Source organism: Thalassophryne amazonica, chromosome 23, assembly GCF_902500255.1.
Source record: "Thalassophryne amazonica chromosome 23, fThaAma1.1, whole genome shotgun sequence".
In the NCBI taxonomy this organism is placed as follows: domain Eukaryota; kingdom Metazoa; phylum Chordata; class Actinopteri; order Batrachoidiformes; family Batrachoididae; genus Thalassophryne; species Thalassophryne amazonica.
The window spans coordinates 236,673-262,583 of record NC_047125.1 but is presented as its reverse complement, the minus strand read 5'-3'; the positions used below and the strand labels follow the sequence as shown (position 1 = coordinate 262,583).

Here is a 25,911-nt window from a genome sequence, read left to right as displayed (position 1 = left end):
CCTGATGTTCTGAGTCCATGCGGCTCTGAAACGTTTGAAATCCGGCCTGTAAAAGTTAACGGCTGTATTCTGGAGAATAATGTCACTGACGACGGCCGCCAGCGCGCTCAGACTCCATGTTTTTCACGTCTTTCAGCTAGTGACAGATTCCATTTGTGGTTTTCCTCACAGCAGCGCAGCCGTGAGGTAGGAAGGAGAGACTTCTGATCATCCTTCAGCTTTAATGACTTCCTGCAGCAGCGGCGCTTGGGGGGGGGGCTGGCCTCAAACCAAAGCAACAGTCGTCTCAGAATTTCTTCTGTGAGAAATTATGTTGAAGGTTTGACTCTTTCATTGGAGGAAGTGTTTGGATGCTCAAACAGGAAATCCTGCTGGCTGGCTGCCCCCCCACCACCACACACACACATTCTCTCTAAAGAATCATTTTCACTAATCTGCAGGTTTTTATATGTATTTTTGTCAGTCAGTGTATTTGGAATATTTGATGGATTGCACACACTTCAAAGCCATCACACTGCACTGTGCTCCGCCCACTTCCTGCTGGACACCTGTGGAGGTGTCAAGTTCACGACAATCACAACAGAACAGGAAGTATCAAAACGACGCGTGATCTAAGATCTTACACCTGCAGTTCCCCCAAAAATATGTTCCATTAGCTCTGCTCATCATCTGTGTGATTTCAAGGGAAGTATTCAGCCACAATTTCTGCATTTTTTCAGACCTTTTCTTCAAAAAGAAGCCAAAATCTCAACTAAAATCTAAATTCTAGAGAGCCAGAAGAAGACACTCCTTTTTTCCTCTTTTCTAAATGTTAAAGTTTTTTCACAGTACGACAGTATTAATCAGAGTACACAGGTTACTTTGAATTGTGTCTGTACATCAAACAGGATGTTTATTGTGAACAAACAGGAAGCCATCAGACAGAAAGGCGGTTTGGACAGAACCGCTACCGAACGCCAGCTCGCAAAACCAACGCGGAGCTTTGATTGGACGACTCAAAGGCCAACAAAATAAATAAAGGAACATCTATAACAGTCAACTGGCGAATGTGTCCAGAAACTGAATCAGGAAAAACAAACGTAGCACGCAAGAACCGATCCTTCTCAGTCCTTAGTGGGCGGAGCCAAAAAGCTCCATTTTAAAGTTACCGTTTGCTGTAGGAGTTTAGCTGAGCTAACATAACGCGTTAACGCGTCAGAACTGTGGGCGTGTAACGAGACCTGGAACACGGGGCATCAAGCTCAACATCCATTTAGCCCAGTGGTCAACTGTGGTACTGCACAAACTAAAAAGACCTCAACGTGCGAGGGAACAAAAACACTCGTACGCAAGAGCGTGAAAGTCAAAGAATCAATTAGAACCACATTCAGTTCAAAGTGCCGCGTTCGCGCTACATTAGTGTTTGTTTCAGTTGAAAGGAATTTAGACAAATGTTAAAAAAAAAAATCCTGAACTTTGTGACTGATCGGAAGTTCTCGTTGGCCTGCATCACTAACGATTCACAACACCACCCCCCCGCCACGACAGCTGAATCAGGAACAATGTTAAAGGTTTCTATGGTAACCACAGAATAACCCATGCTCGGTGGTGCTCGTCGTTAAGGTGGCGAGTTGCTAAAATCCGCGGATGTGACCCCAGTGACCAGTTCTCAGAACACGTCTACGAAAAGAACCTGAAGCGGGTTTTCAAAGTGTTGATGGAAATAAAAGACTGAATCTAAAACCAGCTGAAAATGTCTTTGCATAATTCCAGCTGCCCGACCCCGGCGGGTCCAGGCAGGTCCAGAGGGTCCAGGCAGTTCCAGGTGGGTCTGGAGGGTCCAGCGGTTCCAGGCAGGTCCAGGCGGGTCCGGAGGGTCCATTTCTCTTTAATTCAGTCTGATTTGTGAAGTGCTTCAATAAAGTCTCATTCTGCCGTTTCCTCTTCAGTGTCTCACACACACAGAACAGAATATTAAATTCAATAAATTAGACTCACAATGTGGTAAGGCGCTGTGGACCATGCAAACAAACAAACAAACAAACAAACATGGCAGCAATATGCACATTCATTAAGAGCCACAAGGTCATCGTGTCCATTGTCTGATTTTTGGAATCAAGTTTTCAAGGCAAGCGGTTGTCTCTTGACCCACGGGGTTCAACACCAGGTTCTGGTTCCAGTCCGATCAGCAGGCGGGACCGACAGCAACCGGACCCACGGCGGGTCCAAACGTGGTGCCGATGTGCTCAGTGATGAGCCTCAGGACAGTCCGCAGGTGTCCAGGTAACTCTGGAGTTTCCTCACTGTGCTTCTGTCCAAGGAGCAAAGGTCAAAGTCAAAGGTGGTGTTGGTGATGTGGAAGTGTCCCGTCTCCTCGATCAGGTTCACGATCTGCAAGACAAAAGGCCGCTGTCTGCATTATTAAGACTCACAACGTCCAGTGTGCACCGCTTAATAAATGTCACGATGCTCTGTGACATCATAAACTTTTACCGTTCACTCATTCATTCATTCATTTTCTGAGGCTCATCCGTGTCCACGTCATAGATCATAGCGGCAGCAGACCAAGCAGCTCATTCCACACTTCCCTATCCTTGGCCACGCCCTGTAACCCTTCCTGCACTTATCCTGAGGTGTTCCTAAACTAGCTGGGAAATATAATCCCTCCAGGGTTTCCCAGGCTATAAGAACTGTAATGCATGAGCGCCCCCCCCCCCCCCCCCCCACGTTACCTTGCAGACGCCTACACTGAGGAACGCCAACTACTGCATTAGCATCTACATTCAGCTCAACAGCCTTCAAACACACCGGCTCTCAGCTTACTCTGGCGTGCCTAATAAAGTGGCACACGAGCGCCAGTCTCCACTCCAAGTGCCAGAGGGCTCGTCCATCATTTGTACACGCGCATGTCAACTCAATAATGGACCACAGAACGCGCAATTCTACACCTGCTCAAACAAACAAAACGGCTAAAATGCCTTGCCAAATGGGCCCAAGTGAAAAGTCTGTGACAGACAGCAACAACGGGGCACATCATGGAAATATGTCTCCAGGTGTGAATTAAGATGGCGGCGCTAACCGTCGCACATCAACGTGGGATGATACTAGTTTGAAATTTGGTTTTGTAAATTTGGTAGCCGACATCACGGTATTTACGCACACAGCACATTCGTGTTTGAACTGACAACACATTATCAAGAAGCTAGTGGGCTCTGCAAGCCATTTGGCTAACTCAGCTAAGCTAGCTTGTTATGTTAAAATGTTTCAAGTAGCTGACGAATAAGGTTTGTATTAAATTTTTTTACGAACTTTCTTTGAAGTGTAAGAAAATCTCATGGTGGTGGTTCTCACCACTGCCACCTGCTGGTCTGGAGAGTGACGCAGCAGAGAACAGCACTTGGCTTAAGTTAAAGTTAAAAAAATTACATTTAGCCTTCAAGCAGACAGTATCAATCTGATTTTGGAATATTTTAGAATGAGACTATACTTTTTCTATTTATTTTTTTAAGAGTGGACTTTGTCACACAGCTAACGAGTTTGAGAGCTGACACTATGTTGGAGACTTTACTTCTGCTACCTCAAAGGCCATATCAGCCAAAGACTAGCTTGCTGAGATTCACGTGAGTGCAAAAAAAGCTCTTTAGTGTGTTGTGGGTGCAGCTATGATGACATTAAAAGGCTTTTATTGTGAAACACCACGAGGAGAACATCAGTGATCCGTCAGACCTGGTGGCTGTCCTGCCAAGCCCATGGTAGGCAGAAGACAAACATCTTCAAACCGCCGGGTCACAGCTAACAAACTGGACACGTTTCGCTTCATTCTGCTCAGTCCCTCACATTCTAGCTCGTCTTAAAGGTTCCGGACAGATCCAGGAACCCGTTCCAACACCTCCCGCTAACCAACTCTGCACAAACTACAGCCGCGCATCCCCAGTTTTACTGGATTCTTCACGAAGCATTTGGACCGAGGGTCCAGCTGAGTGGTAGACGAGCCAAGTGGATCCAGTTCACATTACAGAGTGACAAAACTAAATCAGATCCTCTTCTTCATGGTTTCCATAGGTGGTTAGGACCAGAAAGGACCACACTGACAAAAGGAAAGCCGCCTGCAACACAGCAGACTTTTTTAATATGTGGTCTGGAGCCGTCTGCCAGTTAATCAGTTCCATGTCTGGGAGGAGGAAGTGGAGCTGGTTCGGGGACTTGGGTAGATTTACTTGATTGCGGCACACGTTTAAAGTTCTGGATGTTGTAATTCTGCCGAGTTTGCTGGATGAAGCACACGTCCTCAGGAGAAAGTAAACAAACAAAAACTTTAAGCAGATTTTCTGCAGGACACTTAAGAAAGAAGGAACTTCACAAGAACCTTCAAACGGAGTCATGAATCACCGCCTTAGGTCCTGGATGGCAACCACCCAGGCATTCAACCGGTCCATCCCCACTTGTAACCATCTGTAGATGACCTACAGGTGGTTACGTTCCAGATATATCTGCTGAAATAGACCTGTTAGCCAAAATGTTTTGGAGAAGGAGCCCCCTCCATCAACATCAGTGGGCTTTCTTCTTCTTCTAATGACGTTTAAGCAGCAAAAATAACGTGGCCTCATGTTTTTAATATAAGACTGCAAGATTTGTAGATCAAGAACTGACTGACACCTGGAATTCTCTGAACATTACAGAATGTTCTTGTCTGAAGGACAGCAGCTCACCTGCTGTAGTACGTGACCTTCTCGGAGCGTCATCAGGCGTTTGTGCAGTTCCACCAGCTCGTCCAGGTAAGCCTAGAAACCAAACACACAAGAAACCTTTAACCCCCCCAACTGACACGAGGACAGGTTTCACAGAGCCTCACCCTGAGGGCCAGAGAGCCTCACCCCGAGGACCAGGGAGCCTCACCCCGAGGGCCAGAGAGCCTCACCCCGAGGGCCACGGAGTCTCACCCCGAGGGCCACGGAGCCTCACCCCGAGGGCCACGGAGCCTCACCCCGAGGGCCACGGAGCCTCACCCCGAGGGCCACGGAGCCTCACCCCGAGGACCACGGAGCCTCACCCCGAGGACCACGGAGCCTCACCCCGAGGACCACGGAGCCTCACCCCGAGGACCACGGAGCCTCACCCCGAGGACCACGGAGCCTCACCCCGAGGACCACGGAGCCTCACCCCGAGGACCACGGAGCCTCACCCCGAGGACCACGGAGCCTCACCCCGAGGGCCAGGGAGCCTCACCCTGAAGGCCACTGGTCTAGTTGGCATCAGTATATCTACAGGAACAAAAGATATTTGGGTACCTTGTCACAATCTAGATTTTTGTTCTTGTCCTGTTTGCTCTGCTTGGTGGGACTCTTTACTTCCAATATCTGAAAGAACAGGAAAAAATACATCCAGTAAAAAAATCCAGACTGCAACACTGCAGATCAAAGGGTTGCTCCGCTGCGGTCCACAGGTCGCACGGCCGTGGACTGTAATGTTAGAACCTGGGTCAGACAGATACAGCCGAGTGGGTCAGACAGAGTTTGGATAGTTAGTTATGGTTTACAGGTGCAGGTCATATAATTAGAATATGATGAAAAAGTTGATTTATTTCACTGATTCCATTCAAAAAGTGACACTTGTATATTATATTCATTCATTACACACAGACTGATATATTTCAAGTGTTTATTTTAATTTTGATGATTAGAACTGACAACTAATGAAAAGCCCAAATTCAGTTTCTCAGAAAATTAAAATATTACTTAAGATCAATACAAAAAAAAAAAGGATTTTTAGAAATGTTGGCCAACTGAAAAGTATGAACATGAACAGTATGAACATGTCCAGCACTCAGTACGTAGTCGGGGCTCCTTTTGCCTAAATTCCTGCAGCGATGCGGCGTGGCACAGAGTCAATCAGTCTGTGGCACTGACCAGGTGGTATGAGAGCCCAGGCTGCTGGTGAACCAGGAAGCATGAAGTGCTCTACAACTTCCTGGTAGACGACCACGTTGAAAACATAGTGGACCAACACCAGCAGATGACATGTCACCCAAACCATCACTGACTGTGGAAACTTTACACTGGACCACTGGATCACTTTATTAGTGATCGATCTCTGCTCCCCTCCACAGCATGTCTTTTTCCTGGTTCTCTCCCTCAGCCCCAACCAGTCCCAGCAGAAGACTGCCCCTCCCTGAGCCTGGTTCTGCTGGAGGTTTCTTCCTGTTAAAAGGGAGTTTTTCCTTCCCACTGTAGCCAAGTGCTTGCTCACAGGGGGTCGTTTTGACCGTTGGGGTTTACATAATTATTGTATGGCCTTGCCTTACAATATAAAGCGCCTTGGGGCAACTGTTTGTTGTGATTTGGCGCTATATAAAAAAAATTGATTGATTGATTGACCTCAAGCAACGTGGATTCTGTGCCTCTCTTCTCTTCCTCCAGACTCTGGTACCTTGAGTTCCAAAGGAAATGATCAGAGAACATAACTTTGGAGCACTCAGCAGCAGTCCAGTCCTTTTTGTCTTTAGCCCAGACAAGATGTCCAGTCAGCAGTCTGCACCATGATTGTGGAGCCCACACGACTGAGAGACCAGTTAAAGACCTTTGCAGGTGTTTGGAGTTAATCAGCTGATTAGAGTCTGACACCAGGTGTCTTCAATATTCAACCTTTTTACAAGATCCTCATTTTCTGAGATACTGAATTTGGGGTTTTCATTAGTTGTCAAAATTAAAATTAAAAGAAATAAAACACCTGAAATATATCAGTCTGTGTGGAATTTAATGTATATAATATACAAGTTTCACTTTCTGAATGGAATCAGTGAAATAAATCCACTTCTTCATGATATTCTAATGATATGACCAGCAGCTGTAGAAGTTCACCTGTTTTTTAAAATCACAAAGTGAAAGTAGCCACTCTGAATCTGTTACCACGGAAACTGTACGTGGTGCGTGTGAAAGGTTTGGAGTGGACGTGGACGGTTTTTAATCCGTGTGTCCGTCAGCAGCAGAACAGCTGAAATATGTCTGAAGTGAACAAACTCATTCTTCTTCACATCAATAACACAAACCTGCTTCCTCGTATCTCACCTGGTTATTCATTGTCTTTAGTAGGGGCGGGGCCTCACTGCGGGAGGGCGGTGAGGGGGAGGAGCTGTCACTCTCGCTGCCGTCACTCAAACTGATCCTGGGTGGTCACACAGGATGTTTACTGCATGATGAAGTATAAATACTGCATATGGCGGCGGAACGTTTGCTGACCTGCGTTGGTGGGGTGCGAGGTGCGTGTGCGGCGCTCGCTCTGCGTCCGAGTGAGTCTCATCGTCCTCATCTTCTGAGTCCTCCTCGTTATCGTCCGAGTGCAGATCCTGCATGACGGACTGCAGCGGGCCGAGCACTGTGCACGACACAAACACAAAGTCAAAGAGCTGGTGGCGGCCTGCGGCGCCATCTGGAGGTTTGGTGAAGACGTTGCTTTGATTCTGTGAGCTCAACATTTATTTGATGATTTTAACTTCTGCACTGACAGACTGCCACACACACACACACGCACACACACAGACACACGCACCAAGATTACACAAGCAGACACACGCACACACAGACACACGCACCGAGATTACACACACACACACGCACACACAGACACACGCACCGAGATTACACACGCAGCCACACGCACCAAGATTACACACACACGCACACACAGACACACGCACCGAGATTACACAAGCAGACACACGCACACAGACACACGCACCAAGATTACACACACACACACAGACACACGCACCGAGATTACACACACACGCAGACACACGCACCGAGATTACACACACACACACGCAGACACACGCACCGAGATTACACACACGCACCGAGATTACACACACACACACAGACACACGCATCGAGATTACACACACACACACACACACACGCACCGAGATTACACACACACACACGCAGACACACGCACCGAGATTACACACACGCACCGAGATTACACACAGACACACGCATCGAGATTACACACAAACACGCGCACACAGACACGCGCCGAGATTACACACACACACACACACACACACACACGCACCGAGATTACACACACACACACACACGCACGCACCAACATTACACAAGCAGACACACGCACCGAGATTACACACACACGCACACAGACACACGCACCGAGATTACACACACACACACATGCAGACACACGCACCGAGATTACACAAGCAGACACACGCACCAAGATTACACAAGCAGACACACGCACCAAGATTACACAAGCAGACACACGCACCAAGATTACACACACAGACACACGCACCGAGATTACACACACGCAGACACACGCACCGAGATTACACACACACACACACAGACACACGCACCGAGATTACACACACACACACACACAGACACACGCACTGAGATTACACACACACGCAGACACACACATACAGACACACGCACCAACATTACACAAGCAGACACACGCACGGAGATTACACACACACAGACACACGCACCGAGATTACACACACACAGACACACGCACCGAGATTACACACACACACAGACACACGCACCAACATTACACAAGCAGACACGCACCGAGATTACACACACACAAGCAGACACGCACCGAGATTACACAAGCAGACACACGCACCGAGATTACACACACACGCACCGAGATTACACACACACGCGCGCACACAGACACACGCACCGAGATTACACACGCAGACACACGCACCGAGATTAGCGACACTCACTGCCGGAACGCACCGAGATTAGCGACACTCACTGCCGGAACGCACCGAGATTAGCGACACTCACTGCCGGAACGCACCGAGATTAGCGACACTCACTGCCGGAACGCACCGAGATTAGCGACACTCACTGCCGGAACGCACCGAGATTAGCGACACTCACTGTCCGAACGCACCGAGATTAGCGACACTCACTGTCCGAACGCACCGAGATTAGCGACACTCACTGTCCGAACGCACCGAGATTAGCGACACTCACTGTCCGAACGCACTAACATTAGCGACACTCACTGTCCGAACGCACCAAGATTAGCGACACTCACTGTACGAACGCACCAAGATTAGCGACACTCACTGCCAGAACGCACTAACATTAGCGGCACTCATTGTCCGAACGCACCAAGATTAGCGACACTCACTGCTCGAATGCACCGAGATTGTTGGCTTCTGTTTTATTCTTCTCTACAAGAGTCAGACAGAAGTCAGACTTCCAGAGCAAGAATTTTAGCTGAGGAAGCTTCTTTGATTTGAAGGGAAACGTCCTCGCGTCAAGCAACCCAGTCCAGTTGAAGATTCAAGCTTCTCTACTATGGAAACCACCTGGACAACAGAGCCTACACAGAAGCACAGAGAGCACTGTCTGAAAACATCGAGATTAGCGACACTCACTGTCCGAACGCACCAACATTAGCGACACTCACTGCTGGAACGCACCAACATTAACGGTACTCACTGCCGGAACGCACCAACATTAGCGGTACTCACTGTCCGAACGCACCAACATTAGCGACACTCACTGTCCGAACGCACCGAGATTAGCGACACTCACTGTCCAAACGCACCGAGATTAGCGACACTCACTGTCCGAAAGCACTAACATTAGCGACACTCACTGTCCGAACGCACCAAGATTAGCGACACTCACTGTCCGAACGCACCAAGATTAGCGACACTCACTGTCCGAACGCACTAACATTAGCGGCACTCATTGTCCGAACGCACCAAGATTAGCGACACTCACTGCTCGAATGCACCGAGATTGTTGGCTTCTGTTTTATTCTTCTCTACAAGAGTCAGACAGAAGTCAGACTTCCAGAGCAAGAATTTTAGCTGAGGAAGCTTCTTTGATTTGAAGCGAAACGTCCTCGCGTCAAGCAACCCAGTCCAGTCGAAGATTCAAGCTTCTCTACTATGGAAACCACCTGGACAACAGAGCCTACACAGAAGCACAGAGAGCACTGTCTGAAAACACCGAGATTAGCGACACTCACTGTCCGAACGCACCAAGATTAGCGACACTCACTGTCCGAGCGCACTAACATTAGCCACACTCACTGCCGGAACGCACCAACATTAGCGACACTCACTGCCGGAACGCACCAACATTAGCGACACTCACTGTCCGAGCGCACCAACATTAGCGACACTCACTGCCGGAACGCACCAACATTAGCGACACTCACTGCCGGAACGCACCAACATTAGCGACACTCACTGCCGGAACGCACCAACATTAGCGACACTCACTGCCGGAACGCACCAACATTAGCGACACTCACTGCCGGAACGCACCAACATTAGCGACACTCACTGCCGGAACGCACCAACATTAGCGACACTCACTGCCGGAACGCACCAACATTAGCGACACTCACTGCCGGAACGCACCAACATTAGCGACACTCACTGCCGGAACGCACCAACATTAGCGACACTCACTGCCGGAACGCACCAACATTAGCGACACTCACTGCCGGAACGCACCAACATTAGCGACACTCACTGCCGGAACGCACCAACATTAGCGACACTCACTGCCGGAACGCACCAACATTAGCGGTACTCACTGTCCGAACGCACCAAGATTAGCGGCACTCACTGTCCGAACGCACCAAGATTAGCGACACTCACTGTCCGAACGCACCAAGATTAGCGACACTCACTGTCCGAACGCACCAAGATTAGCGACACTCACTGTCCGAACGCACCAAGATTAGCGACACTCACTGCTCGAATGCACCGAGATTGTTGGCTTCTGTTTTATTCTTCTCTACAAGAGTCAGACAGAAGTCAGACTTCCAGAGCAAGAATTTTAGCTGAGGAAGCTTCTTTGATTTGAAGCGAAACGTCCTCGCGTCAAGCAACCCAGTCCAGTCGAAGATTCAAGCTTCTCTACTATGGAAACCACCTGGACAACAGAGCCTACACAGAAGCACAGAGAGCACTGTCCGAAAACACAGAGATTAGCGACACTCACTGCCGGAACGCACCAACATTAGCGACACTCACTGCCGGAACGCACCAACATTAGCGACACTCACTGCCGGAACGCACCAACATTAGCGACACTCACTGCCGGAACGCACCAACATTAGCGACACTCACTGCCGGAACGCACCAACATTAGCGACATTCACTGCCGGAACGCACCAACATTAGCGACACTCACTGCCGGAACGCACCAACATTAGCGACACTCACTGCCGGAACGCACCAACATTAGCGGTACTCACTGTCCGAACGCACCAAGATTAGCGACACTCACTGTCCGAACGCACCAAGATTAGCGACACTCACTGTCCGAACGCACCAAGATTAGCGACACTCACTGTCCGAACGCACCAAGATTAGCGACACTCATTGTCCGAAACGCACCAAGATTAGCGACACTCACTGCTCGAATGCACCGAGATTGTTGGCTTCTGTTTTATTCTTCTCTACAAGAGTCAGACAGAAGTCAGACTTCCAGAGCAAGAATTTTAGCTGAGGAAGCTTCTTTGATTTGAAGCGAAACGTCCTCTCGTCAAGCAACCCAGTCAAGTCGAAGATTCAAGCTTCTCTACTATGGAAACCACCTGGACAACAGAGCCTACACAGAAGCACAGAGAGCACTGTCCGAAAACACCGAGATTAGCGACACTCACTGTCCGAACGCACCAAGATTAGCGACACTCACTGCCGGAACGCACCAACATTAGCGACACTCACTGCCGGAACGCACCAACATTAGCGACACTCACTGCCGGAACGCACCAACATTAGCGACACTCACTGCCGGAACGCACCAACATTAGCGACACTCACTGCCGGAACGCACCAACATTAGCGACACTCACTGCCGGAACGCACCAACATTAGCGACACTCACTACCGGAACGCACTAACATTAGCGACACTCACTACCGGAACACACTAACATTAGCAACACTCACTGTCCGAACGCACCAAGATTAGCGACACTCACTGTCGGAACGCACCGAGATGAGCAACACACACTGCCGGAACGCACAAGATTAGCGACACTCACTGTCGGAACGCACCAAGATTAGCGACACTCACTGTCGGAACGCACCGAGATGAGCAACACACACTGCCGGAACGCACCAAGATTAGCGACACTCACTGCCGGAACGCACCGAGATGAGCAACACACACTGCCGGAACACACTAACATTAGCGACACTCACTACCGGAACACACTAACATTAGCAACACTCACTGTCCGAACGCACCAAGATTAGCGACACTCTGTCGGAACGCACCGAGATGAGCAACACACACTGCCGGAACGCACCAAGATTAGCGACACTCACTGTCGGAACGCACCGAGATGAGCAACACACACTGCCGGAACACACCAACATTAGCGACACTCACTGTCGGAACGCACCAAGATTAGCGACACTCACTGTCGGAACGCACCAAGATTAGCGACACTCACTGCCGGAACGCACCAAGATTAGCAACACACACTGCCGGAACGCACCAAGATTAGCAACACACACTGCCGGAACGCACCGAGATTAGCGACACTCACTGCCGGAACGCACCGAGATTAGCGACACTCACTGCCAGAACGCACCGAGATTAGCGACACTCACTGCCGGAACGCACCGAGATTAGCGACACTCACTGCCGGAACGCACCGAGATTAGCGACACTCACTGCCGGAACGCACACAGATTAGCGACACTCACTGCAGGAACGCACCGAGATTAGCGACACTCACTGCCGGAACGCAATAAGATTAGCGACACTCACTGCCGGAACGCACTAAGATTAGCGACACTCACTGTCCAAACGCACCAACATTAGTGATGAACTACAGACACTCCCTGAACAAGCTAACATTGGGTCAGCGGAGGTTTCTGGTCTTCAGCAGAGAAGATCAATCAATCAATCAATCAATTTTTTTATATAGCGCCAAATCACAACAAACAGTTGCCCCAAGGCGCTTTATATTGTAAGGCAAGGCCATACAATAATTATGTAAAACCCCAACGGTCAAAACGACCCCCTGTGAGCAAGGACTTGGCTACAGTGGGAAGGAAAAACTCCCTTTTAACAGGAAGAAACCTCCAGCAGAACCAGGCTCAGGGAGGGGCAGTCTTCTGCTGGGACTGGTTGGGGCTGAGGGAGAGAACCAGGAAAAAGACATGCTGTGGAGGGGAGCAGAGATCAATCACTAATGATTAAATGCAGAGTGGTGCATACAGAGCAAAAAGAGAAAGAAACAGTGCATCATGGGAACCCCCCAGCAGTCTACGTCTATAGCAGCATAGCTAAGGGATGGTTCAGGGTCACCTGATCCAGCCCTAACTATAAGCTTTAGCAAAAAGGAAAGTTTTAAGCCTAAAATGACACCAAGATTTCTCACAGTATTACTAGAGGTCAGGGTAATGCCATCCAGAGTAAGGATCTGGTTAGACACCATGTTTCTAAGATTTGTGGGGCCAAGTACAATAACTTCAAGTTTTATCTGAGTTTCAAAGCAGGAAATTAGAGGTCATCCATGTCTTTATGTCTGTAAGACAATCCTGCAGTTTAGCTAATTGGTGTGTGTCCTCATTTGTAACCTTCACTAATGCTGCTTCTGTACTATGATGAATTCTAAAACCTGACTGAAACTCTTCAAATAGACCATTCCTCTGCAGATGATCAGTTAGCTGTTTTACAACTACCCTTTCAAGAATTTTTGAGAGAAAAGGAAGGTTGGAGATTGGCCTATAATTAGCTAAGATAGCTGGGTCAAGTGATGGCTTTTTAAGTAATGGTTTAATTACTGCCACCTTAAAAGCCTGTGGTACATAGCCAACTAACAAAGATAGATTGATCATATTTAAGATCGAAGCATTAAATAATGGTAGGGCTTCCTTGAGCAGCCTGGTAGGAATGGGGTCTAACAGACATGTTGATGGTTTGGATGAAGTAACTAATGAAAACAACTCAGACAGAACAATCGGAGAGAAAGAGTCTAACCAAATACCGGCATCACTGAAAGCAGCCAAAGATAACGATACGTCTTTGGGATGGTTATGAGTAATTTTTTCTCTAATAGTTAAAATTTTGTTAGCAAAGAAAGTCATGAAGTCATTACTAGTTAAAGTTAATGGAATACTCAGCTCAATAGAGCTCTGACTCTTTGTCAGCCTGGCTACAGTGCTGAAAAGAAACCTGGGGTTGTTCTTATTTTCTTCAATTAGTGATGAGTAGAAAGATGTCCTAGCTTTACGGAGGGCTTTTTTATAGAGCAACAGACTTTTTCCAGGCTAAGTGAAGATCTTCTAAATTAGTGAGACGCCATTTCCTCTCCAACTTACGGGTTATCTGCTTTAAGCTACGAGTTTGTGAGTTATACCACGGAGTCAGGCACTTCTGATTTAAAGCTCTCTTTTTTAGAGGAGCTACAGCATCCAAAGTTGTCTTCAATGAGGATGTAAAACTATTGACGAGATACTCTATCTCCCTTACAGAGTTTAGGTAGCTACTCTGCACTGTGTTGGTATATGGCATTAGAGAACATAAAGAAGGAATCATATCCTTAAACCTAGTTACAGCGCTTTCTGAAAGACTTCTAGTGTAATGAAACTTATTCCCCACTGCTGGGTAGTCCATCAGAGTAAATGTAAATGTTATTAAGAAATGATCAGACAGAAGGGAGTTTTCAGGGAATACTGTTAAGTCTTCTATTTCCATACCATAAGTCAGAACAAGATCTAAGATATGATTAAAGTGGTGGGTGGACTCATTTACTTTTTGAGCAAAGCCAATAGAGTCTAATAATAGATTAAATGCAGTGTTGAGGCTGTCATTCTCAGCATCTGTGTGGATGTTAAAATCGCCCACTATAATTATCTTATCTGAGCTAAGCACTAAGTCAGACAAAAGGTCTGAAAATTCACAGAGAAACTCACAGTAACGACCAGGTAGACGATAGATAATAACAAATAAAACTGGTTTTTGGGACTTCCAATTTGGATGGACAAGACTAAGAGTCAAGCTTTCAAATGAATTAAAGCTCTGTCTGGGTTTTTGATTAATTAATAAGCTGGAATGGAAGATTGCTGCTAATCCTCCTCCACGGCCCGTGCTACGAGCATTCTGACAGTTAGTGTGACTCGGGGGTGTTGACTCATTTAAACTAACATATTCATCCTGCTGTAACCAGGTTTCTGTAAGGCAGAATAAATCAGTATGTTGATCAATTATTATATCATTTACCAACAGGGACTTAGAAGAGAGAGACCTAATGTTTAATAGACCACATTTAACTGTTTTAGTCTGTGGTGCAGTTGAAGGTGCTATATTATTTTTTCTTTTTGAATTTTTATGCTTAAATAGATTTTTGCTGGTTATTGGTGGTCTGGGAGCAGGCACCGTCTCTACGGGGATGGAGTAATGAGGGGATGGCAGGGGGAGAGAAGCTGCAGAGAGGTGTGTAAGACTACAACTCTGCTTCCTGGTCCCAACCCTGGATAGTCACGGTTTGGAGGATTTAAGAAAATTGGCCAGATTTCTAGAAATGAGAGCTGCTCCATCCAAAGTGGGATGGATGCCGTCTCTCCTAACAAGACCAGGTTTTCCCCAGAAGCTTTGCCAATTATCTATGAAGCCCACCTCATTTTTTGGACACCACTCAGACAGCCAGCAATTCAAGGAGAACATGCGGCTAAACATGTCACTCCCGGTCTGATCTCTGATCAACATCACAGACACGTTCCAAAGTGTTACCTTGTCGTTTGCGGTGAGTAGGAGCAAAGCCTGAACTGGAGCTGGAGCTGGCCGGACTGAGCTGCTCTGACTGTGAACAGAAATATAAACGGGAACAATTTCAATTTTAATTTGTTTTCATTTATATAGTGTCAAATCACAACAGAGCTGCCTCAAGATGCTTCACACAGGTAAGGTCTAACCTTACTAACCCCCAGAGCAACAGTGGTAAGAAAAAAACTCCCTCTGAGGGAGAAACCTCAAGCAGACCAGACTCAAAGGGGTGACCCTCTGCTTGGGCCATGATACAGACACAAATTACAGAACAATTCAGAAAAATGAATATATAGGAAATGCTGTTGGTGCACAGGACAGGAGGGTCTCCAGCACAAATACCACACCCATCTCTGGATGGAGCTGCACCTTAAACAGAGAGAAAAAAAAAACAAAAAACGAATCAGGCATCAGAAAGACAAGAAATACAGTATAATTTGTCAGCATTAAACAACAAGAAAAACAAATACTAAGGTGATCACCAGCCACTAGCCCTAAACTTCTCTAAAAGACCCAGAATTTAGATAAAGTTGAGGCCGCAGCACACTCCAATTACTAATAAATGAATTAAAAGAGTAAAAAGTGCTTTCGTATGGCAGCGTACTGTACCAGTATGCTGCCATACGAAGGGGAAAATAAGTGCGTCTTAAGTCTGGACTTGAAAGTCTCTACAGAATCTGACTGTTTTATTGATGCAGGGAGATCATTCCACAGAACAAGGGCACGATAAGAGAAAGCTCTGTGACTCACAGACTTCTTACTCACCTTACGGACACAAAGTAGTCCTGCACCCTGAGAATGCAAAGCCTGGGCCGGTACGTAAGGTTTAATTAGGTCAGCTAAATAGGGAGGTGCCAGTCCATGAATAATTTTATAGGTTAGTAGCAGAACCTTAAAATCTGATCTCACTGGGACAGGAAGCCAGTGAAGAGACGCCAAAATGGGTGTAATGTGGTTGAACTTTCTGCTTCATGTCAAAAGGCTGACTGCAGCATTTTGAACCAATTGGAGACCCCTAATGCTGGACTGTGGTAAACCAGAAAATAGAACATTGCAGTAGTCCAATCTAGAAGAGATAAATGCATGGATCAGGGTCTCAGCATCAGCCATAGACAGGATGGGACGAATCTTCGCTATATTTGGCAGGTGGAGGAAAGTAGTCCTAGTAATATTTCTAATGTGGAGGCCAAAGGACAACGAAGGATCAAAAATTACCCCAAGTTTCCTTACTTTGTCAATGTGATGTATGACACACGAGCCTAGGCTGAGTGTTAACTGGTCAAATTGATGCTGATGTCTCACTGGACCAAGAACCATCATTTCAGTCTTTTCAGAGTTTAAAAGTAGGAAGTTTCTAGACATCCAACTTCTCATTGCTGCAAGGCAATCTTCTAAGGATTTTATGTGAACGAGATTACCAGCAGTTATCGGCATGTAGAACTGAGTATCATCTGCATAGCAGTGAAAGGTAATCCCAAAACGCCGCAATATGTGCCCAAGGGGTGCTATATAAAGGGAGAAAAGCAGGGGGCCTAAGACAGACCTCTGTGGAACCCCAAATTTCATGTCACTAAGGTTAGAGTTAGTGTTACTGTACAAAACACAGAACGACTGGTCAGGTATGACGTCAGCCATGCAAGGGCACTCCCAGTAATCCCAAAATGATTTTCCAGCCTATCAAGTAGAATATGATGATCCACTGTATCAAATGCAGCACTGAGATCTAACAGCAACAGAACCGTAGTGGTGTCCGAATCCATTGTAAGCAGAAGATCATTCACCACTTTAGTGAGAGCCGTCTCTGTGGAATGATATTTTCTAAAAGCAGACAGCAGTGGCTCAAAGAGATTATTCTCAGTAAGATAGTCCACGAGCTGCCATGACACCACTTTTTCCAGAATTTTAGATAAAAATGATAGATTTGATATCGGACGATAGTTTTTCAATACACTAGGGTCAAGATTAGGTTTCTTAAGTAATGGTTTAATCACTGCAGATTTGAAACATTTAGGAACAGATCCAGAAGTTAAAGAAAGATTAATCATTTCCAGCACAGTCGGCCCAAGAGTGGGCCACAGGTCCTTAAACAGTTTTGTTGGTATAGGATCAAATAAACAGGTTGTGCTTTTTGTTGGCGTTATGAGTTTTGTCAGCATGTCTAGTGAGATACTGTCAAATTCTGTATATCTAGGTAATACCTCAGTAGTGGCGCCTACATCGATAGCAGGGTGTAGTGGCTGGATTAAGGCATGTCGGGATATGTTTAACCTGATGTCTTCTATTTTCTTCCCAAAGTAATCCAGGAAATCTTGTGCTGTAAAAGGAGAGCGAACTACAGGTGGTTGTCTATGAATAAGTGTTGCCACTGTGTTGAACAAGAACTTTGAGTTATGCTTGTTTCTATTGATAAATCAGAGTAACAGGTCCACTTTGTACAACCCCTGGCAAAAATGATGGAATCACCGGCCTCAGAGGATGTTCATTCAGTTGTTTAATTTTGTAGAAAAAAAGCAGATCACAGACATGACACAAAACTAAAGTCATTTCAAATGGCAACTTTCTGGCTTTAAGAAACAGTATAAGAAATCAAGAAAAAAAGATTGTGGCAGTCAGTAACGGTTACTTTTTTAGACCAAGCAGAGGGAAAAAATATGGAATCACTCAATTCTGAGGAATAAATTATGGAATCACCCTGTAAATTTTCATCCCCAAAACTAACACCTGCATCATATCAGATCTGCTTGTTAGTCTGCATCTAAAAAGGAGTGAACACACCTTGGAGAGCTGTTGCACCAAGTGGACTGACATGAATCATGGCTCCAACACGAGAGATGTCAATTGAAACAAAGGAGAGGATTATCAAACTCTTAAAAGAGGGTAAATCATCACGCAATGTTGCAAAAGATGTTGGTTGTTCACAGTCAGCTGTGTCTAAACTCTGGACCAAATACAAACAACATGGGAAGGTTGTTAAAGGCAAACATACTGGTAGACCAAGGAAGACATCAAAGCGTCAAGACAGAAAACTTCAAGCAATATGTCTCAAAAATCGAAAATGCACAAAAAAACAAATGAGGAACGAATGGGAGGAAACTGGAGTCAACGTCTGTGACGGAACTGTAAGAAACTGCCTAAAGGAAATGGGATTTACATACAGAAAAGCTAAACGAAAGGCATCATTAACACCTAAACAGAAAAAAACAAGGTTACAATGAGCTAAGGAAAAGCAATCGTGGACTGTGGATGACTGGATGAAAGTCATATTCAGTGATGAATCTCAAATCTGCATTGGGCAAGGTGATGATGCTGGAACTTTTGTTTGGTGCCGTTCCAATGAGATTTATAAAGATGACTGCCTGAAGAGAACATGTAAATTTCCACAGTCATTGATGATGTGGGGCTGCATGTCAGGTAAAGGCACTGGGGAGATGGCTGTCATTACATCATCAATAAATGCACAAGTTTACGTTGATATTTTGGACAATTGAAAGGATGTTTAAGGATGATGAAATAATTTTTCAAGATGATAATGCATCTTGCCATAGAGCAAAAACTGCAAAAACATTCCTTGCAAAAAGACACATAGGGTCAATGTCAACGAGCAGATCTGATTTGATGCAGGTGTTAATTTGGGGGATGAAAATTTACAGGGTGATTCCATAATTTATTCCTCAGAATTGAGTGATTCCATATTTTTTTCCTCTGCTTGGTCTAAAAAAGTAACCGTTACTGACAGCCACAATCTTTTTTTTCTTGATTTCTTATACTGTTTCTTAAAGCAAGAAAGTTGCCATTTGAAATGACTTTAGTTTTGTGTCATGTCTGTGATCTGCTTTTTTTCTACAAAATTAAACAACTGAATGAACATCCTCCGAGGCCGGTGATTCCATCATTTTTGCCAGGGGTTGTAGTCAGTACTACACCCATAGGTATTTCTGAATGTATTCTGAACACATCAACAATAGTCCAGCTCTTGTCTGAATGCAGGAGGGCCAAGTCATGAGCAGATACACACTACTGCCAGGTTTGAGGCTGAAGAGCAGGGTAGCCAGTCCTGAGCTTTGAGGGACTCCGTTTCTAAAGTACTGTATTTGACTGGATTGTCCATCGCTGGCCTTAAGAAAACTTTGGCTTAGGATGTTGAGGAACTGCACTATATGATGATCACAAGCTTCTCCAGCTCATCCACCTATTTATCACAGCAACGTTATTCAGGCGAACAGGGTGTTTCTATTCACCTCTAATATGAAAGTCAAAAAAAGGTCACACCAACATTTTAGCCATTTGTCTCAGCTGGATCGTAAAACCAGCCAGATAGTATTAACCAATCAAATGAATACCCATGTCTAACGATCATCTCCTTTTCTAAATTTAGACGTTTAAAATAAAAAACATTTAGCATTTCACTGCCACCAGACAAACTTCCTGTTGTAAGCAACATGAGACCTTACCGGCAGTACCACGTAAACACAACTGTGTCATCAGCATAACGGTGAGAATTAATCCCACGAGCCTGCATAATCTGACAGAGTGATGCTAAGTGGAGTGAGAATACAACAGGCCTATAACTGAGCCCTGAGGTATCCCATACTTCACTGTGGAGAATTCACACAATACTGTTATTAACAAAACACTTTGCAACTGATCACAGTGAAGATGAACTTCAACAAAGCATTTTGGGAAATGTTTCAAATCAGTCAGTCATCAAGTCTGACGTTTGATTACCTTGCAGCGCGGTGTCTCAGTGGTTAGCACTGCTGCCTCACGGGTTGCTCTCAATTACAGCACAGTGCAAATTACCACAAATTTTAAGCATGTAGGATGAACAATTCTGGAACTTTCAGCAACACTTGTTAGGTGGGGCCACGCCCCCTTTAAAAAAAGCCTCAATATCTCAGAAACTAAAGATGACACAAGCCAAAAACTGTGCTAACTAGTTGTTCCACACAGTGACATTACTTGTGATTTGTGACGTAAATCCAAGCAGGTATGTTGGGTAAATTTTGTAAAATTTGCTGATTTGAGATCAGATTTGAGCAGCGTGAGGTTAGCTTGCCACGAGCACGCTGTGCCAATACCAAAAAAAATAAAGAACTTAGAGAAGAGCTGCAGAAAGTGAGTGAAATATTTCACTGTGGGGAGAGTTAAAAAGACGTTTCTTAGCCTCCAAAGAACCACAGTGAGAACCATCATCTCCAAATAGAGAAATAACAGACGGCCTTCCACAGTTCTTCCAGGAGCACAGTGACGACTTACCCAGAGCGTCACAAAAGAGCTAAAGAGACAATCTCAGTAAAGGTCATGGGTTCATGACTCAAATGTAAAAAAAAAAAAAAAAAAAAAAAAAAAAAAAAAAAAAAATGTATTGACTGTAATAAATCATGGCAAGGACCCCAGCGCAGAGAACCACAGCAACAGGCGGTTATGAACAGATTAAAAGAGGGGTCCAAACTGAGCGCCTTTGTCCCTCAGGCCATCAGACTGGTCAACCCCTCACTCGGGGGGAGGAGGAGCAACAGGAAGACAGAGGATGGGAAGGAGAGGAACAGCAGGAGCCAGTAAAGCAGTAATGATCAGTATGTCTGCTATTTATATTTGCAGACTGTTTTTTTTTTTACTTTTGATACTCTGTGTGCTTCTTACCCTGTGTGCTGCTATACAATGCTGCTGGAACCTCAATTTCCCTGAGGGAGTCTTCCCAAGGAATCAATAAAGTTCTATCTAATCTAAAGCAGTCTAATGGCATCAGAGACAGCAGCGTTCTCTACAACACAGACAACTCAGTAACCACAGCGTCTCCTACCACAGGGTCCGAGACGCGAGATACAGGAGTCTGGAATGGTACCAAAGCTCTGCAACTTAGAAGAAAAACACCGTTACCTCCACCACTAGAGAGCAGGGTGGAGCCCAGTACAATCTGGCAACTAGGAGTTGTGTGTTTCTCTATGATCCGCATGTACTGCACATCCCTAATTAGTGCGGCACGATTAGCCAAGCTTTCATCATCACAATATGAGCATGCACGCTAAACACACACGTGGCCAATTTGCAGCGACAACAGAGGCACTATGGCGCCAGATAGGCGGGGCCAACCTAGACGGGGCCAACCTAGACGAGAAGTCTGTTTTACGCAAACGGTGAGTGACGTGACATGATGACTACCAATCAGAGTACAAAGGCAGCAGTACATCAGCGGGCTTCTCGCGCAAACCCAATAAACCAAGATGGCAGAAAACGCTCCGAAACAGCTGATTTCTGCATAAATCCAATATGGTTGACGTTTGTCCTCATAGGTTTATTGCAAAATAAACAGTCAGAAATCTGAAAAAGCTGTTTTTGTAAGCAGATAAACTGATTTAGACGACATCCTACAGACACGTTAGCATGCTAACTAGCAATATAGGAAATCATGGCGAAAGTTGTTGGACTGAAACAAATCAAGCGTCGGGGTCCTCCGTTCTTTATAATGTGACAAACACCACGCACATTAACGCCAAGCAGACGCCCATCACGCAACAAACGCTAACTGCTCGCTGCCCTCACCTGTAGCTAATCTGACCGTAGGATCAGGACTTTTGTTTTTTATTGGGGGAAACTGAACTGAACTGGCGCTCCCCCCACCCCCCAAATAAAAAAATAAATAAGTCTAAATTCAAAGAGAAGGTTGATGTTTTTCAGCCTAGGCTGTATTTTTTAAGATGTTTTGGGGGTTGTCTTTTCAATCGTGACAAAAACAGACTTCACCGGCAGTAACTGCGCTAATTAATGTTACTGCGCAGGGTAATAACCACTTCCTGTCAGGACTGAACCGCTGAAAACGTCACGAGTGTCCGACTGCACGGAGCCTTTCCCTGTAAATGTAAATAAACTGGGGTTTTGTTTTTTTTTTTAAGATGATCAATCTCAAAGTTAGCCGCTTGCCTCAGCGTGTTAACCACCAGGGGGTGCTGCCGTCCACTGAGGCATAATGTCGGACTGCGAATGCCTCACATCTCAGTAGCAGGAAAAATTCAGCAAAAACCAAAAGGTGGAAGTGATGATGTCACGCCGGCGGTTCAGAGAACACGAGATTTTGATGGAGGTCATTTTTCTTTAACGACAACCTTCATCAACATCATAAAATCTGGTTTTATGAGGTCTGGAGCTAATCAACGGCAGCTGGGAGACCTCGAGCAGACTTCAGCCGCCCGGAACGGACTCTGGAACAGCAGCAACCAGTGATTAGTTCTGATAAAAACCACCCAACATCAAGACACGGGGTGGCAACAAAACCACAAAACCTGCCTGAAAATGAAAAACATGAGAAGTGCTCAACATCTAACATTTAGCTCAGCCGAGGACTTCAGATCCCTTTGATCCTGTAATCAAGATCATTGTGATCCTGACTGGTGAGCTTTGATCTAGACTGGTATTCAACTTTGATCCAGAACTTTAATCCTGATTACTGGCCTTTGATCCTGTTCAATGACCTTTTGTTTCTGATGGGACCATTGTGATCCTAATCTGCAAGTTTTGATCATGAACTTTAATCCTGATTAGGATTAAAGGGGAGTAGCAATCTGGATCAAGCCTCACTGATCACAGCCACAATCAGCCCATCAGAAAAAAAAAAGTGAGATCAGGACAAAAGTTCAGTAACCAGGATTAAAATACACGATCAAACAGGAGTAACAATCTGGACAAACCTCACTGATCAGGATCACAATTAGCCCATCAGAAACAAAATGTGTGTGATCAGGACCAAAGTTCAGTAACCAGGACTAAAATTCAGGATCAAAGGGGAGGATCAATCTGGATTAAAGATAACTGATCAGGATCACAATCACAATCAGCCCATCAGAAAAAAAATGTGTGTGATCATCACCAAAGTTCAGTAACCAGGACTAAAGTTCAGGATCAAAGGGGAGGATCAATCTGGATTAAGGATCACTGATCAGGATCACAATTAGCCCATCAGAAACAAAATGTGTGTGATCAGGACCAAAGTTCAGTAACCAGGACTAAAGTTCAGGATCAAAGGGGAGGATCAATCTGGATTAAAGATAACTGATCAGGATCACAATCACAATCAGCCCATCAGAAAAAAATGTGTGTGATCATCACCAAAGTTCAGTAACCAGGACTAAAGTTCAGGATCAAAGGGGAGGATCAATCTGGATTAAGGATCACTGATCAGGATCACAATTAGCCCATCAGAAACAAAATGTGTGTGAACAGGACCAAAGTTGAGTAACCAGGATTAAAGTTCAGGATCAAAGGGGAGGATCAATCTGGATTAAGGATCACTGATCAGGATCACAATTAGCCCATCAGAAACAAAATGTGTATGATCAGGACCAAAGTTCAGTAACCAGGATTAAAGTTCAGGATCAAACCTCACTGATCAGGATCACAATCAGCCCATCAGAAAAAAAAATGTGTGTGATTGGGACCAAAGCTCAGTAACCAGGATTAAAGGGGAGGATCAATCTGGATTAAAGATCACTGATCAGGATCACAAGCAGCCCATCAGAAACAAAATGTGCGTGATCTGGACCAAAGGTGAGTAATTTGGATTAAAGTTCAGGATCAAAGATCACTGATCAGGATCATAGATAGACCATCAGAAACAAAATATATGATCAGGACCGCAGATCAGTAACCAGGATTAAAGTTCAGGACCAATGATCAGGATCACAGATCAGTAACCAGGATTAAAGTTCAGGACCAAAGGGGTGTAACAATCTGGATTAAAGATCACTGATCAGGATCACAGTCAGCCCATCAGAAACAAAATGTGTGTGATCAGGACCAAAGGTCAGTAACCAGGATTAAAGTTCAGGATCAAAGGGGAGGATCAATCTGGATTAAAGATCACTGATCTTCACTTAGCCTGGATTAAAGAGTCTGTTGCTCTATAAAAAAGCCCTCCGTAAAGCTAGGACATCTTTCTACTCATCACTAATTGAAGAAAATAAGAACAACCCCAGGTTTCTTTTCAGCACTGTAGCCAGTCTGACAAAGAGTCAGAGCTCTATTGAGCTGAGTATTCCATTAACTTTAACTAGTAATGACTTTATGACTTTCTTTGCTAACAAAATTTTAACTATTAGAGAAAAAATTACTCATAACCATCCCAAAGACGTATCGTTATCTTTGGCTGCTTTCAGTGATGCCGGTATTTGGTTAGACTCTTTCTCTCCGATTGTTCTGTCTGAGTTATTTTCATTAGTTACTTCATCCAAACCATCAACATGTTTATTAGACCCCATTCCTACCAGGCTGCTCAAGGAAGCCCTACCATTATTTAATGCTTCGATCTTAAATATGATCAATCTATCTTTGTTAGTTGGCTATGTACCACAGGCTTTTAAGGTGGCAGTAATTAAACCATTACTTAAAAAGCCATCACTTGACCCAGCTATCTTAGCTAATTATAGGCCAATCTCCAACCTTCCTTTTCTCTCAAAAATTCTTGAAAGGGTAGTTGTAAAACAGCTAACTGATCATCTGCAGAGGAATGGTCTATTTGAAGAGTTTCAGTCAGGTTTTAGAATTCATCATAGTATAGAAACAGCATTAGTGAAGGTTACAAATGATCATCTTATGGCCTCGGACAGTGGACTTATCTCTGTGCTTGTTCTGTTAGACCTCAGTGCTGCTTTTGATACTGTTGACCATAAAATTTTATTACAGAGATTAGAGCATGCCATAGGTATTAAAGGCACTGCGCTGCGGTGGTTTGAATCATATTTGTCTAATAGATTACAATTTGTTCATGTAAATGGGGAATCTTCTTCACAGACTAAAGTTAATTATGGAGTTCCACAAGGTTCTGTGCTAGGACCAATTTTATTCACTTTATACATGCTTCCCTTAGGTAGTATTATTAGACGGTATTGCTTAAATTTTCATTGTTACGCAGATGATACCCAGCTTTATCTATCCATGAAGCCAGAGGACACACACCAATTAGCTAAACTGCAGGATTGTCTTACAGACATAAAGACATGGATGACCTCTAATTTCCTGCTTTTAAACTCAGATAAAACTGAAGTTATTGTACTTGGCCCCACAAATCTTAGAAACATGGTGTCTAACCAGATCCTTACTCTGGATGGCATTACCCTGACCTCTAGTAATACTGT

At 45.1% G+C, this 25,911-nt stretch overlaps 1 protein-coding gene across 1 annotated transcript in view; it reads right to left on the bottom strand.

Moving 5' to 3' along the window:
• Window positions 1-1,854: 1,854 nt before the first annotated feature.
• The window catches only part of mllt3 (MLLT3 super elongation complex subunit), an 87,399-nt gene continuing 63,342 nt past the window's right edge, over window positions 1,855-25,911 (bottom strand). Inside the window, exons 8-13 of the mRNA XM_034164870.1 lie at window positions 15,752-15,821; window positions 7,215-7,350; window positions 7,044-7,140; window positions 5,268-5,336; window positions 4,689-4,760; window positions 1,855-2,370 (exon numbers count right to left, since the gene is read on the bottom strand). Of these exons, the coding sequence (XP_034020761.1) occupies window positions 2,239-2,370; window positions 4,689-4,760; window positions 5,268-5,336; window positions 7,044-7,140; window positions 7,215-7,350; window positions 15,752-15,821 (576 nt within the window). The 3' untranslated portion in view covers window positions 1,855-2,238. The remainder of the gene's footprint in view (window positions 2,371-4,688; window positions 4,761-5,267; window positions 5,337-7,043; window positions 7,141-7,214; window positions 7,351-15,751; window positions 15,822-25,911) is intronic.